The sequence below is a fragment of the Mauremys reevesii genome, linkage group 6, assembly GCF_016161935.1.
Source record: "Mauremys reevesii isolate NIE-2019 linkage group 6, ASM1616193v1, whole genome shotgun sequence".
NCBI lineage: Eukaryota > Metazoa > Chordata > Testudines > Geoemydidae > Mauremys > Mauremys reevesii.
In genome coordinates, this window is record NC_052628.1 from 26,205,725 (window position 1) to 26,218,347 (window position 12,623).

Sequence of the window (12,623 nt, forward strand, 5' to 3'; positions counted from 1 at the left end):
ATATAAACTGATTTTGTTCTTCCCGGTTCACACCTTCAATGGCTGAGAACTGATAACGTACACAGCATTGCTTCGAGAGAGATTAAAAAAAGAGACGACAGAGGACAACTCTGTTGTCCTATTTTCTAGTTGAAATCCTGGAGAAAAAAAATCATTAGTTGACAGTGAAACAAGGGAGAGGTGTATAATACACTAATCCAGTTCAGGAATATTGGACAAAATTATTATTATTATTATTTTTAAAAGGAGCAGCCATTGGATAAGTCCATTCAACCCTGTCAAAGACCTTCTCAGCATCTAGAGAAAGCTATAGAGGAAATTTCTGACATATGAGCTTGCTGGATCCAGTAATTTTTCTCTTACTATCAACAGTCAATCTTCCTTTAATGAAACCAGCCTGATGGGATGATGGTGTTATGTTGCAAAATAATTGTAAAAATTTTTGCTATCTGTATTCAACAGAGATATGGGCAGAAGCTGAAACAATTGCAACTGTCTTTTCTCTTCTTCAGTATTAAAATAAATAAAGCAGTTGTCATTTCACAAGACATGGCTTCTTTTTGGACTGTTCCAGTGAAGACCTTTGAAAGAATAGACGATAACTGATTACAAAGTGTTTTGTAGAAATCTTCCAGAATGTCATCCATTCCAGGAGCCTTTCCAGAATTATTTTTTATAGCATGTTCACTCTCTTGTGTTGAGAAATCTTTGTCAATAAACATTTGTTCTGAAGTTATGGTATTAAAAGGCAAGCCTTCAATAAAATGATCAAATTTGTTAGGGTCAAACTGGTTGTCTGATTTATATGAAAGCTTGACAGAATTGCTTTAAGTGATTATTTATATTTATTAGTTCAAAGATGACACTCCCATCTCCTTGTAAAACGGAAGAAATATTGTTACTGGATAGTTCCATCTTAAGTCTTCTGGCAAGTAGTTTACCTCCTTTATCTTCCCCATTCTTAATATCTTTGTTTGGCCCTGACAAGTGTAAATTCAATTTGGCTGGATAAGCATTTATTAGGTCTATATTTAGAGCTGATTAGGGAACATAGAGGAGTTTTTCACTATTTGGGTCAGTCTTGTGCATTCTCTCCAAATCATCTATTTCCTTGGCCAGAGCCTAGTAACTTGAGTCTTTTTCCTTTTGGGAAGTATACTTTAGCATCCACCCCTTGCAGTAGCTTTCAGAGCTTCTCAAAAGATGGTATCTCAGGCAACTGAGTCCTTATATTCTCATATGAAGTTAGAGTTGACTACATCAACTATACAACAAATTTTTGTATCTTTTAGTTCAGCTTCCCACTTCAATGAAGTGTAACCAGCATCTACGGTGAGTATAACTGGCATATGATACAAAATTAGCATATCATCAATAGCTACTTCTAGGCATGCTAGAATCAGATAGAAAAGGAAAGTCAATTCTGGGAGTACGATGAATGTACTATAGAGAAATAGGTATAGCCATGATCCTTGGGGTGTCTCAGTCTCCATATATCTTTTAAATAAAATTAATTCATTAATAATGAGGGTTGGCCTATTGTGTTTTCAAGCTGGGTCTTATGCAATTGGATTTGTCCAGATGTCTTTCTAGGGTAGTATTTCAATCACCTCCCTTTAATACAAGAATATCTTTTATATTATATTGGCAGTGTCTTTGAAAAATTTAGAATGGCCTACACTTGGATTGTAATGGCTTCCTAGAATTAACCTTTTTGAGTCAAAACAAGGATCATCCTTCAAGAAGGATCAGACCAATACTGTAAAAACTAAGATGGATGTGTTTCTGCTCTTAGAATTCAGTGATGAATGATATGCTACACTTTCTTGATTCTGTTGGCATCTATTCCTGCTAGATTAATTTCCTACAATAAAGCTACTTGGCATTTATTTTAAAATCTGAGGTGTCAAGATTTTTAATTATTGTGGAAGGTTTATTGAGTTCCCTCATGTTCTGCAATCATACCCTCAGAAAATTCATGGCAAGTTTTAAAAGATATATATTTCTAGTTAATATTGTTAAACCACATCTCTAAAATATGGTGTGTATCTATACACGTTAGATACTGGTTAGTTTTCAATTAATTTATGCCTTCAATTTGGCCTCTAAGGTGTCAGGTATACAAAAAGATCTATAGTTAAATATCCAAAGAATAAATATAGTTGTATTCCAAAGTATATTTTTAACGGGGGCAGGGGAAGACACTTAAAATCAGCCAGTGTGGGCATGTTCAGATCCCTGATGGCATCTGTTTCATTCTCTCCTCCCCTCCCACATTATTTAATAATATTCTAAACATCACTAAATGCAAACACATTTTCTAAGAACATGTATAATATATATATGCATATACATACATAGATTCACCACATATAAATTTTCAACTGATTTGGTCAATGAAATACTAATCAGTACAACTAATCTGAATAAGAAAAAATACAATATTCATATTCATCACATGTAAATGCCCTGCACAAACTGAGTAACTAATGTTATTTATGGTTTGACTGCTTCAAAGGACTTGTGGTTAAGATAACATGATCTATCAGAGGAAGAATTAGTGAAGAGACTGTCTAGCAGTGCAAGTTGTGATGACTGGGGTAGGTAATACTTCCTTGAGTACACAGTGCTACATCCCCCAGCTTAGTGTTAAACTGTTACTCCATGCATTGCAGTGTTTGTACTCAGCTCTAAAGTGGGTAAACTGAAGAGTTCAGCCTAACTGCTAGATTATATAGGTGATTATTATAGCATACCTACAAGGATGCATAAGAAAAACTGATTTTTCAGCATGTGGAAGTATGCGCTTTATGGTGAACCATTATGTTATTGTTGGTAAAATCTGGCTGCAATGTTAAGCGTCTACAAGATTTTGCAAAACCTCCTGTAAAATTTGTAAAAGCTTGCTAAATCCATAGTGAAAGTAGATACACATCAACTCCCATATGACATTGGTCCCCTAGGATTTGCTTTATGTCATTGAATGCAGTCCTCTTTTTGTTAAGCTCAGCTGAGAAGTAAGGACAAAGAAATGTTGTGCCCTTTGTACATAAGGGTTTCGGCTTTTCTGGCAGCATTCATTAACATTACTTTATCATTGAACTTCAGCAACTTGAAGATAAGTCTGGGCTTGTCAGATTCCAATTTTCTAGCACCAGGAATTCAATGAGATCTTTCAATATATTGGGGAGGTGAGGGGGCAATAAGGAGTCCAATTTAAATGCGTCAGGGAGCAGCTTCTGGAGAAAGCTGATAATATTCTTATCCTCTAGACCTGCAGCAATACCCAAGATGTTAAGATTGTTTCTTTGAGATGTTTTCTGAGTAATCCTGTTTTTCTTCCAATTTGTTTAGTCTAAGTTTTAAGGAGGCAGTTTCTTCTTTAATTTTACTTGTTTCAATGGCAGCCGTTTGTGGCTCATTTTCTAAGTAACCCATTCTCAATTTTACATCACATACTTCTTGAGAGAGGTCGCAAATATCTTTTGAGGTTGAATCCACTTGGTCCTGAAGAATTTCTTCAGTGCCATGATATCTGAGGTAGGTTCTGTTGTGGCCTCTCTCCCCCCAGCTCTTTAGATGATTCAGGCTTAGGTCTTTGGTTGCCTCTCATTTCTTCCACTGGAATCCATGTTCAACAGTTTGAAGTTTATCCAGGGAATTTAGACTTTTATGACAGAAACGTTGTCAAATTTGCTAGAAAAGTAATAATTAAATTAATATATGGGGTGACAGGAGGTCTAGGACTGGGCAGCCATCTTTCTCACAAAAAACTTCAAGGTGGGAATCGTGGTATCCATCTGTAGATTTTTCAAAAAAAAATCTGATTCTAGCTGTATCAAAATTTGACTAAAATAAAGACTTAACTGTTATATTACATTATATGTAACACAATACAAAAAGACACTATAATGCTATTTAAATGACAAAAGGGGGGAATTTATGGGTTGCCACTACATTCTTAATTAGCAAGTAATGTACAAGCCTTGCAGTGTGTCCAAAATATAGCTACTAAATGATACACAAATAAATACAAAAGTCAAATTAATGTAGTATTATGTATTAAAGACAATAAAATAATATTTCTGTGTTGACAAAGTAATAAAATGAAAAGTTAAATATGAAAAACACTTAGATCAACTAGTTCATCTCCCTGTCAATAAAGGATTGCCTCCAGGTATACATTTTCTACTGTTTAGTCAGTCTCCAACTACATGTGTTCTTTCCTACTTCACAGAGAGACATGAGTGATCAATTGCAGGTTTTTTTTTTAAACTTTTGCTGGAGGCTATTGCACTTTGGCTTCTCTCTCATTCTTGCCAGGATCATGGACAATTCCTGCATCAAAAATTGTGGACATCTCAGAAAGAAAGTTCTTTTCAGCTCCAATTAATCACAGTGTAAGTCCATATAATGGAATCTTGATATACATAGGCGTAACATATAGTAGTGCAAATAAAACTTATTTCATTCTTCTGTTTACGGTATCTATCTCTCTCAGGTATTTTAAAGAAAACTTAGCAGAATTCAATTTTTATAATTTCAACTGATATCAATGTTTATTTTTAAGCTTGTTTTAGATCTTTACGGATTTAAATTTTCACCATTGCATGAAATTATGGGTTTTAAGATTTTTTTTTCTTTCATAAATTTTAATTTTCACAGTGGTGGGAAATCATGGGAGGTCTGAATTATTAATGAGAAACATTGAGATTCAAAAAGTTAAAGCTTTTTAACCCTTAAAACACAAACTGTCACCATCACATGTCAAAATATGCAAAGTAAATATCTTTAAATCAAACTCTAATACGTTTTCAAGCAGCACTTTTCTTACTTTGCCTATCTGTAAATTTTAACATTGATGTAATATTTTTGGATGGTGTATGTGTACAGTAAAAATTGGTTTACCGACATTTACAAATAAAAATCTAATCCTTCCAAGTTTCTTTATAAGGCCCTGTTTACTGTAGTATACGACTGCCACATGATCTTTCTTGTATTTATCCCCGCAACACCCTTGTGAAGCAAGATACTGCTATTTTCTTCATTTTACAGAAGAGGAATTGAGATACAGAGAGGCTAAGTGATCTACCCAAGATTACATAAGAAATCTGTGGCGGACTTGAATCCAGCTCTTTCAGGCCCTAAGCTAGCAACCTAATCACTCGACCAATCTTCCTACCATTAATGTTAAAATTAAGTGTTAAAAATACACAAGAAGCACACAAAGTACTTCCTAGAAGTGCACACAGTTTTAGAATATCATTCCCCTCTGTAATTATCTGATTTATTGCCTACCCGTATTTCCATATTTGGTATACAAAGTACCCCAATAAGAGACTGGATACCAGAGTTGCCAGGCTTGCATAAACTGATAATACCTAGAAAACACAAAATGTATAATTAGTGTCTCATAATCAAGCAACAAATGCTTTAAAAAACACTGTTCGAAATACTAAAAAATTATAATTAAACAATTGTCTCATGGTATTATGCACAATTACTAAATCATAACTGCAGTTTTCCCTCTAGTTATACAATCCCCAACAACGGGCCATGTGTGCTTTGCATATTCACTAGTTATTTCTCAATAATTATGGTCCCTATGCAGCTCCTTGTATTCTGACTCTGATAATTGGGTAATTATTAAATTAAAATGTAATCCTGATTGCTGCCTCCTGTACACAGAAATTTCAATTTGTTTGCAAGCAATAAGCCTGAGCTTTAGCTGTAAATTAATTTTAAATGAAGGAAAGGCAATACAAAGCAAAGAAAATGAGGTTGTCAAACTTTATTTTTGTACTTGTTTCTCTGATTTCTCTTTTCCTTTCTACAAGTTAGTTATTCTGAAGACAAGTGCACTGCTATCTTATCCCAGACATTCTCTCTCAATTAATTTGTTTTTAAGTTCTACTTATTGCTATTACAAATACCTTTTTATGAAGAGATGTAATAATGCAAGGAATGTAAACCAAACCACTACAGCACTTCTAGAGAGAAGGGGACCAGGTTAGCAAACAAGAGGGAAAAGTAGGGGGGACAAAGTGGGAGAAACAGTAAAAAAGGACATATCAAAAGGATTTTCTCTCCCTTTGGTTTAAAAATTTACCTTCAGCAGTTTGACAAAACCTATATAGATTTCTGTAGTTTTCCTTAAGTAAAATGTGCATGTTTAAAAATATTTCAGTATTAAAAGGGCTTCACTTTCATGATGTAAAATTGCACCTTAATCTTAATGAACTCCCTGACGTTTGGCCTGACTTTACTTGCTTTTAACAGGGCAAGATTACATTTATGTCCATTCAAAATGCTGCTGCAAATATAACTTTCCTAGCTCATCTTTTTGACCTTGTCACCCCTCACTTTTACACATTGCCTCTGGATCTCTTTTCTCCATCATATCCAAACTACCAGTACTTATTTTCACTCTGAAGACCTTCACAGCCTATTCCCATGCTATCCTCCTTCGCTCATATACTATTGAGAATTTTCCTGCCTCTGCTCAACCAATGATGCCAGCCTTCGTTGCCCACTTGTTAAACTTTCAAACAAGAACTTTTGTGCTTTCTTCCTTACTGCCCCTGATGCTTGGGAAGAGCTCTTCTAAACATCCACAAAGCCGTGGCTTTATCCTTCAAATCCATTCATAAAACTGTTTGTGACTATGCCTACAAAAAACTTGACAATGGCTAGGCGGCTAGTGAACTGTGACCACTGAACCTATCATGCTAGATTGCATTGTCTCATTGTTTCCTTCTTGTTCTCCATCTGTCTGTATCCACTTGTTGTCTTTGGAGCAGTGACTGCATTCTTATTAGGTGTTTGTACAGTGCCTATGAGTTTATGGTCTATTACTGGAGCTCCCTGGTACTACCTAATACAAATAACTGTATTTGTACAGTACTGTGTTCTTGTGCTCCCCTATTGGTGCTCCACTTCAGGTCTGCATGTGCCTCTTGAGCTCTTGATGGGAGATTTTCCATTAGCAGTATCCATTCAGACTGCACATGTGTCTTACACAGCCTCGTACCACACGCAAAGGCTATATAGGGCTGTAGAGGTGAACCGCCCTCAGTTCCTTCTCCATCTGAATGTCCCACAGAGAACGGTCTGAAGCACTGGGGAAGGAGGGTGGGTAGTGGAGCACCCATAGGGACTCATTTCAAAGAAACACGGTTACTGCACAGGATGAATAACCTCTTCTTCGGATAGTGTCCCCTTGAGGCCTTCACTTCAGATGACTCTCGAGTAGTATCCATTAATTGAGTCCAGAACTGGATAGCACCGCATTATCAAGAGTTGTATCTGAACTGGAGGAATGGATCAAGGCATAATGCTTAGGAAATATATTTACTGAAGACCACACAGTGGCCTTACACATCTCAGATACTGCAACATTCTTGAGTGATGCCAGGCACATTGCTCATGATCTGATAGAATGTGCTATCATCCTTTGGGAGAGGGTGTGAGCATCAACTGCATCGTAACAAGTGACAATACACCCAGAGATCCACCTCGATAATCTATAGGTAGATATGGTGGACTCCTTGGATTTGTTTGTGATGGAAACTAACAATCTAAATAACTTCCAGAATTGCTTGGTCCTATCTAGATAGAAGGCCAATGCCCATCTAACATATGTAAAGACATCTATTGAGACTTATGTGGTTTTGGAAAAAACACTGGTAGATGACTGAACTGGTTAAGATAAAAGTCCAATACCACCTTAGGTAAGAATTTAGGGTGTGGATGTAAAGAGACTTGTCCCTGCAAAGCCAACATAATAGCTACTAAAAGATGGCCATCTTCATGGACAAGTGAAGCAAAGAACAGGTTGCCCTTTCTTCAAATGGAGATCTTATGAGATATATCTAAGTATGAGGTTGAAGTCCCAAGTTGGAGTGTGGTCCTTAACTTAGGGGCAGAGGTTCCACAAACTCTTAAAACACCATGAAGACCAGGCAACGGTGGGCAAATATAGAGGATTCTATTGTAGGATGAAAAGCCAATATTGCAGCCAAGAGAACCTTATGGAGCTAACTGATAACCCTGATTTCTTTAGGTCCAACAGGTAATCCAGGATAGCTGAGAGTGACAAGGATTCAGACACAGGTCAGTGGCGCTGGCACCAATGGCTGAATCTCTTCCACTTCTACAGGTCATCTGGGTTGACACCCTACTACTGTTCAATAACACTTGTTGTACTACCATAGAGCAGGTAGATTCTAACACCGTGAACCACTGAGGAGCCATGCCCTGAAGAAGAGGACCCCTAGGCTGGGGTGAATTAAGTGGCCTGCGTCTTGAGAGAGAAGATGAGGAATGATTGGGCACTTGATCACCACATGGATGCATACGTGAAGCAGGTAAGGATTCCAAGCTTGTCTTGGCCAGATTGATACTATAAGGATACCCTGGCTTTGTCCTGCCTGATCTTCCTTATAGCTTTCAATATTAGCAGTGTTGGAGGAAGCACACAGAATAGTCCCTTTGTCCAAGGGAGGAGAAACGTGTTTCCCAGAGAATAATGGCCTAGATCTCCTCTTGAGCAGAACAGACAACACTTCCTGTTCTTGGAGGTAGCAAAGAGGTCCACCTCTGGAAGTCCACAATTTTGGATTATACCATAGAGAATTTGAGAATCTAGCTCCCATTCCTATTTCTGGAGAAATGCCTGTTGAGAGTATAAGCTGAGGTGTTCTGACCACCAGAGAGAGAGTGTGGAAATTTGACTCTGATGGGCTACACACCAGTTCCACAATTTTGCAGCTTCGAGTGCACAGTGTTAATACAGAATATGTAGGCCACATTGTCCATCATGATCCTGACTGATTTGCCCTGATGAGGGATAGGACATGAAGGCAACCTTCCTGAGTACCCCGAGTTCCACCAGATTAATGTGGAGGTTTCCTGATGTGACCATCTGCCCTGAGCTGTACAGACATTGTAATTGGGCAAATGAAAGGAACACCTGCACTGACGAGTTGATTTTTCCACAAGTCTAGGGAATTCTTTACATGAAGGGGAAGCATTGTCCAAACTCGCTTGTACAAACTGTCTGTTTGGTGAGCAGATCGTTCTGAGCTGGCCTCAGGGCTGCCCAGAGGATTCAGGGGGCCTGGGGCAAAGCAATTTCAGGGGGCCCTTCCATAAAAAAAAAGTTGCAATATTATAGAATACTATATTCTCATGGGGGTCTGGGGAAAATTGCCCCACTTGCCCCTGGCCAGCCCTGGAAACAATGGAAGCATAGTCTTGCCATGACCGGTCATGAAGGTGTAAGCTGCCATACGACCTAAGAGCTGTAGACAATTCCTTACTGAGGTTAGAGGATTCCCTGGGAATGGTCCTGACTAGATCTGAAAAAGTTATGAATCTGTCCATGGGAAGGTAGGCCCTGGCTGTCAACGAACCCAAGTACATCCTATGAACAGAGTTCTCTGTCTGGGGGTTAAGGTGGATTTTCTTACACTGAGCTAAAGACTCAGTTCCTCGAAAAAAAGAAAGGACCATCTGAGTGGATAATAGTACTGTTTTGTAAAATCAGCCCTTGAACAACAAGTCATCACAGTATGGGAAGCCTAATGTCACCTCCCGACGAACGTAAGTGATCAGAGTTCTTGGAGGGGACATAATATTTTTGTATCCACCCATTTGCAAGTTGGTAGAACAGATGCAGGTGTTCCCAAACAGTTTTTTCTGGGTCCAGAAGTGCCTCATTAAAGAGTAATGTAACTCCAGTAGGTGTTGCTGATTGTAAAATGTCAAGCAATTTGTGCTGCAAATCCTTGATTTCCTCGAGTGGTATTTGAAGATCATCAGCTATCCCCTTTATAAGGTCTTGAACCTGCTGGAAATCATTGGTCACGGATAGTGGTGGAGGCATGATCACATCAGCTGGTGAAGATGAGATAGGAGTTTGAGGGATGGCTTCTTTATCTGTCCTAGCCTCCTTTTCCTCAAACGTCTTCTTGTGTTGGGGTCCCAATTAAGGAGACAACTGAGCATCTCTAGCCACCCAATTCATTGGAGCTGGTGGTCTGGCAAATTGCTGTTGGTATGCAGCCCAGGGATCCTAGTATGGCCATTGAGAGGCCCATATAGGAGAGGGGGTGGCATCCAGGGTTGGTTCCACCACCTTTGGTGTTGTGCACCAAAGGTCTTCCCTATGGGTGTCAAAGAACTGGTTTCTGTATGGATGGGTATGAGAACCCTGCAGTGACATGAAACAGACTGAGGAGAGGTCTCCCTCACCTTCTTGATATCCTCCAATGGGTATGGGGGCACCAGCAGAAAAGGGTGGAGAGCCTGGCAGTACTAGAGAGTGACAGCAGTCCAGAGACCAGGATCTCAGTACTGAGAGGCATTCAGTACCCATGAGCAGTGGAGATTCTGGTTCATCTGCCACTGATAGGTCTTTTGGGTATCTAAATTCCTGTGGTACCAAGTGGAGCTGATGTGGTAGCATGCTTGGCGATTGAAGCAGAGAGTATCATAAATGTAAAGCATAACAAAGTAGGATTCAATGATGTCTGATGCTTTGGTTTGCATGGTACCCCATTGATACCAATTGGGGAGGTATCAATGACAGAGATGTACTTGATGGTACCAGACTGCAGGATTGCTTGTCCTTCTTGTTCTTTGTAGATGGTACTGGGGTTCTGTCAGAGCAGTTTCCCCTTAGAGCTCAGGGACTTGCCAGTACCAGAGAAGGAGTCTTTCGACTCTAAGGCACTGAACCAAGATGTCGAGGCTTCTGATACCATGGACTTAGCAGGAGGACCAAGGTTTTTGGGAGCAGTCTCCTTACGATGAGAGCCAGAGCTCCTCTTCTGGGAACCATCACTGGGGGTCTCAAGAGTCGGGAGGAGGGATAGCTCAGTGGTTTGAGCATTGGCCTGCTAAACCCAGGGCTGAGAGTTCAATTCTTGAGAGGGCCACTCAGGGATCTGGGGCAAAATCAGTACTTGGTCCTGCTAGTGAAGACAGGGGGCTGCACTTGATGACCTTTCAGGGTCCCTTCCAGTTCTATGAGATAGGTATAGCTCCATATATTATTTCCCTTTCTTAGGGGAGATCTGCACCAAAGTCAATTGGGTACGGCATCTTCCTAGACACAGATGTTCAGGGAGGGTCTCCTAACCTGATTCTGAAGCAGATAAAAGGGAGCGCTTCAGCAGCAGCAGCCTCAACTTGGTCTCATGGTTCTTCCTTGCTCTGGATTTAAGGGCCAGGCAGAAATTACACATCTGGGATATGCATTACTTTCCCAGGCAGCAAACACATTTAGAGGGGCTGTCACTAACCTTCTGACAACAGAGGCAACTTTTGCATCCTAGAGCGCTGGGCATGCCCTGCCAGGAGAGTAAGGCTCTCCAGAGGGAGGAAGCAAAATAAAGTTAATCCTCTCATTATGCATCTACTAACTACCACCTAATACTAAGTGGGTATTCACCCACGAAAGCTCATGCTGCAAAACGTCTGTTAGTCTATAAGGTGCCACAGGATTCTTTGCTGCTTTTACAGATCCAGACTAACACGGCTACCCCTCTGATATAAACAAACAGATAGCTGAAGCATGCTCAAGGCAGACAAGCTAGGCCTCAGTCTCAGGCTGAGAAGAACTTGAGGCAATTCACCCATGCGGTTATAGAATCATAGACTATCAGGGTTGGAAGGGACCTCAGGAGATCATCTAGTTCAACCTGCTGCTCAAAGCCCAATAAAATCCCCAGTTTGTTTGTTTTTTAACCCCAGTTCTCTAAATGGCCCCCTCAAGGATTGAACTCACAACGCTGGGTTTAGCAGGCCAATGCTCAAACCACTGAGCTATCCCACCCCTCCATGTCCTATATAGCCATACACGAGCAGGCCAAATGGACACTGCTATTGGAAAATCTCCAGTTAAGGCACTTGAAGTGAAGCACCTATGTGGACATAACTTGAAGAAGAATACACTATCACAGGATGTGTTTATCATATTGGAAAGTGGAAGCACCCTTAAGTTATCACTGTATTATAATAACCTAACAGAGGAATTAGGCATGGAACAGCCCAAGAGGACAAGTCAATGACTACCAAAAATATGCATGCTCTGTCATAAATGCAATCTCCAATGAACAAAAATTTGGGCTTCTGATCTTTTTCAATTCTTTGATATACAAAAAAGCCTGAAGTTTATGTTTTCAAAAGGTATTTTCCATTTGAGACTGGAAGACTATGGGTGACTAGAAAACTACTGAAATAGTGACATCACAAAAGCTAAAAGTGAAAGTTAAGCAAGAGAGAAAGGAAGGGATTTTTAGACAATCTTTAAAAATTAAATGTATTTACTTCTATAAATACTTCAAAGACTTACTTCTATCCAAAAAATTAGTTATTGAAGTAAGGTTTTATCTAAACACCCTCAATACCACAGCTCACAATATGCACTTCTGACCCCTTCCAATTCTACATTCCTGATATTTATAAAGGTGAAAAACACAAGTAGGGAAAAGTTAGCTTTTTATTTGTTTTAAAACATCTAAAGCCACCTTTATGTATGAAAGCAGCAAAAGATGGCACAACCCCTTTTTAAAAATCCTTTACAAGTACACTTTAAAAACTAAATGAATTGGGGGGGA

At 39.3% G+C, this 12,623-nt stretch overlaps 1 protein-coding gene across 4 annotated transcripts in view; it reads right to left on the reverse strand.

Moving 5' to 3' along the window:
* RICTOR (RPTOR independent companion of MTOR complex 2) overlaps positions 1–12,623 on the reverse strand; it is a 162,539-nt gene that overhangs the window by 53,058 nt on the left and 96,858 nt on the right. For all 4 annotated transcript variants that reach the window (XR_005600238.1, XM_039543771.1, XM_039543772.1 and 1 more), the window contains one exon: positions 5,299–5,381. Coding sequence is in view for 3 of the 4 variants with exons in the window: in XM_039543771.1 (XP_039399705.1) it covers positions 5,299–5,381 (83 nt within the window). In the remaining variant the exon portion in view is untranslated. The remainder of the gene's footprint in view (positions 1–5,298; positions 5,382–12,623) is intronic.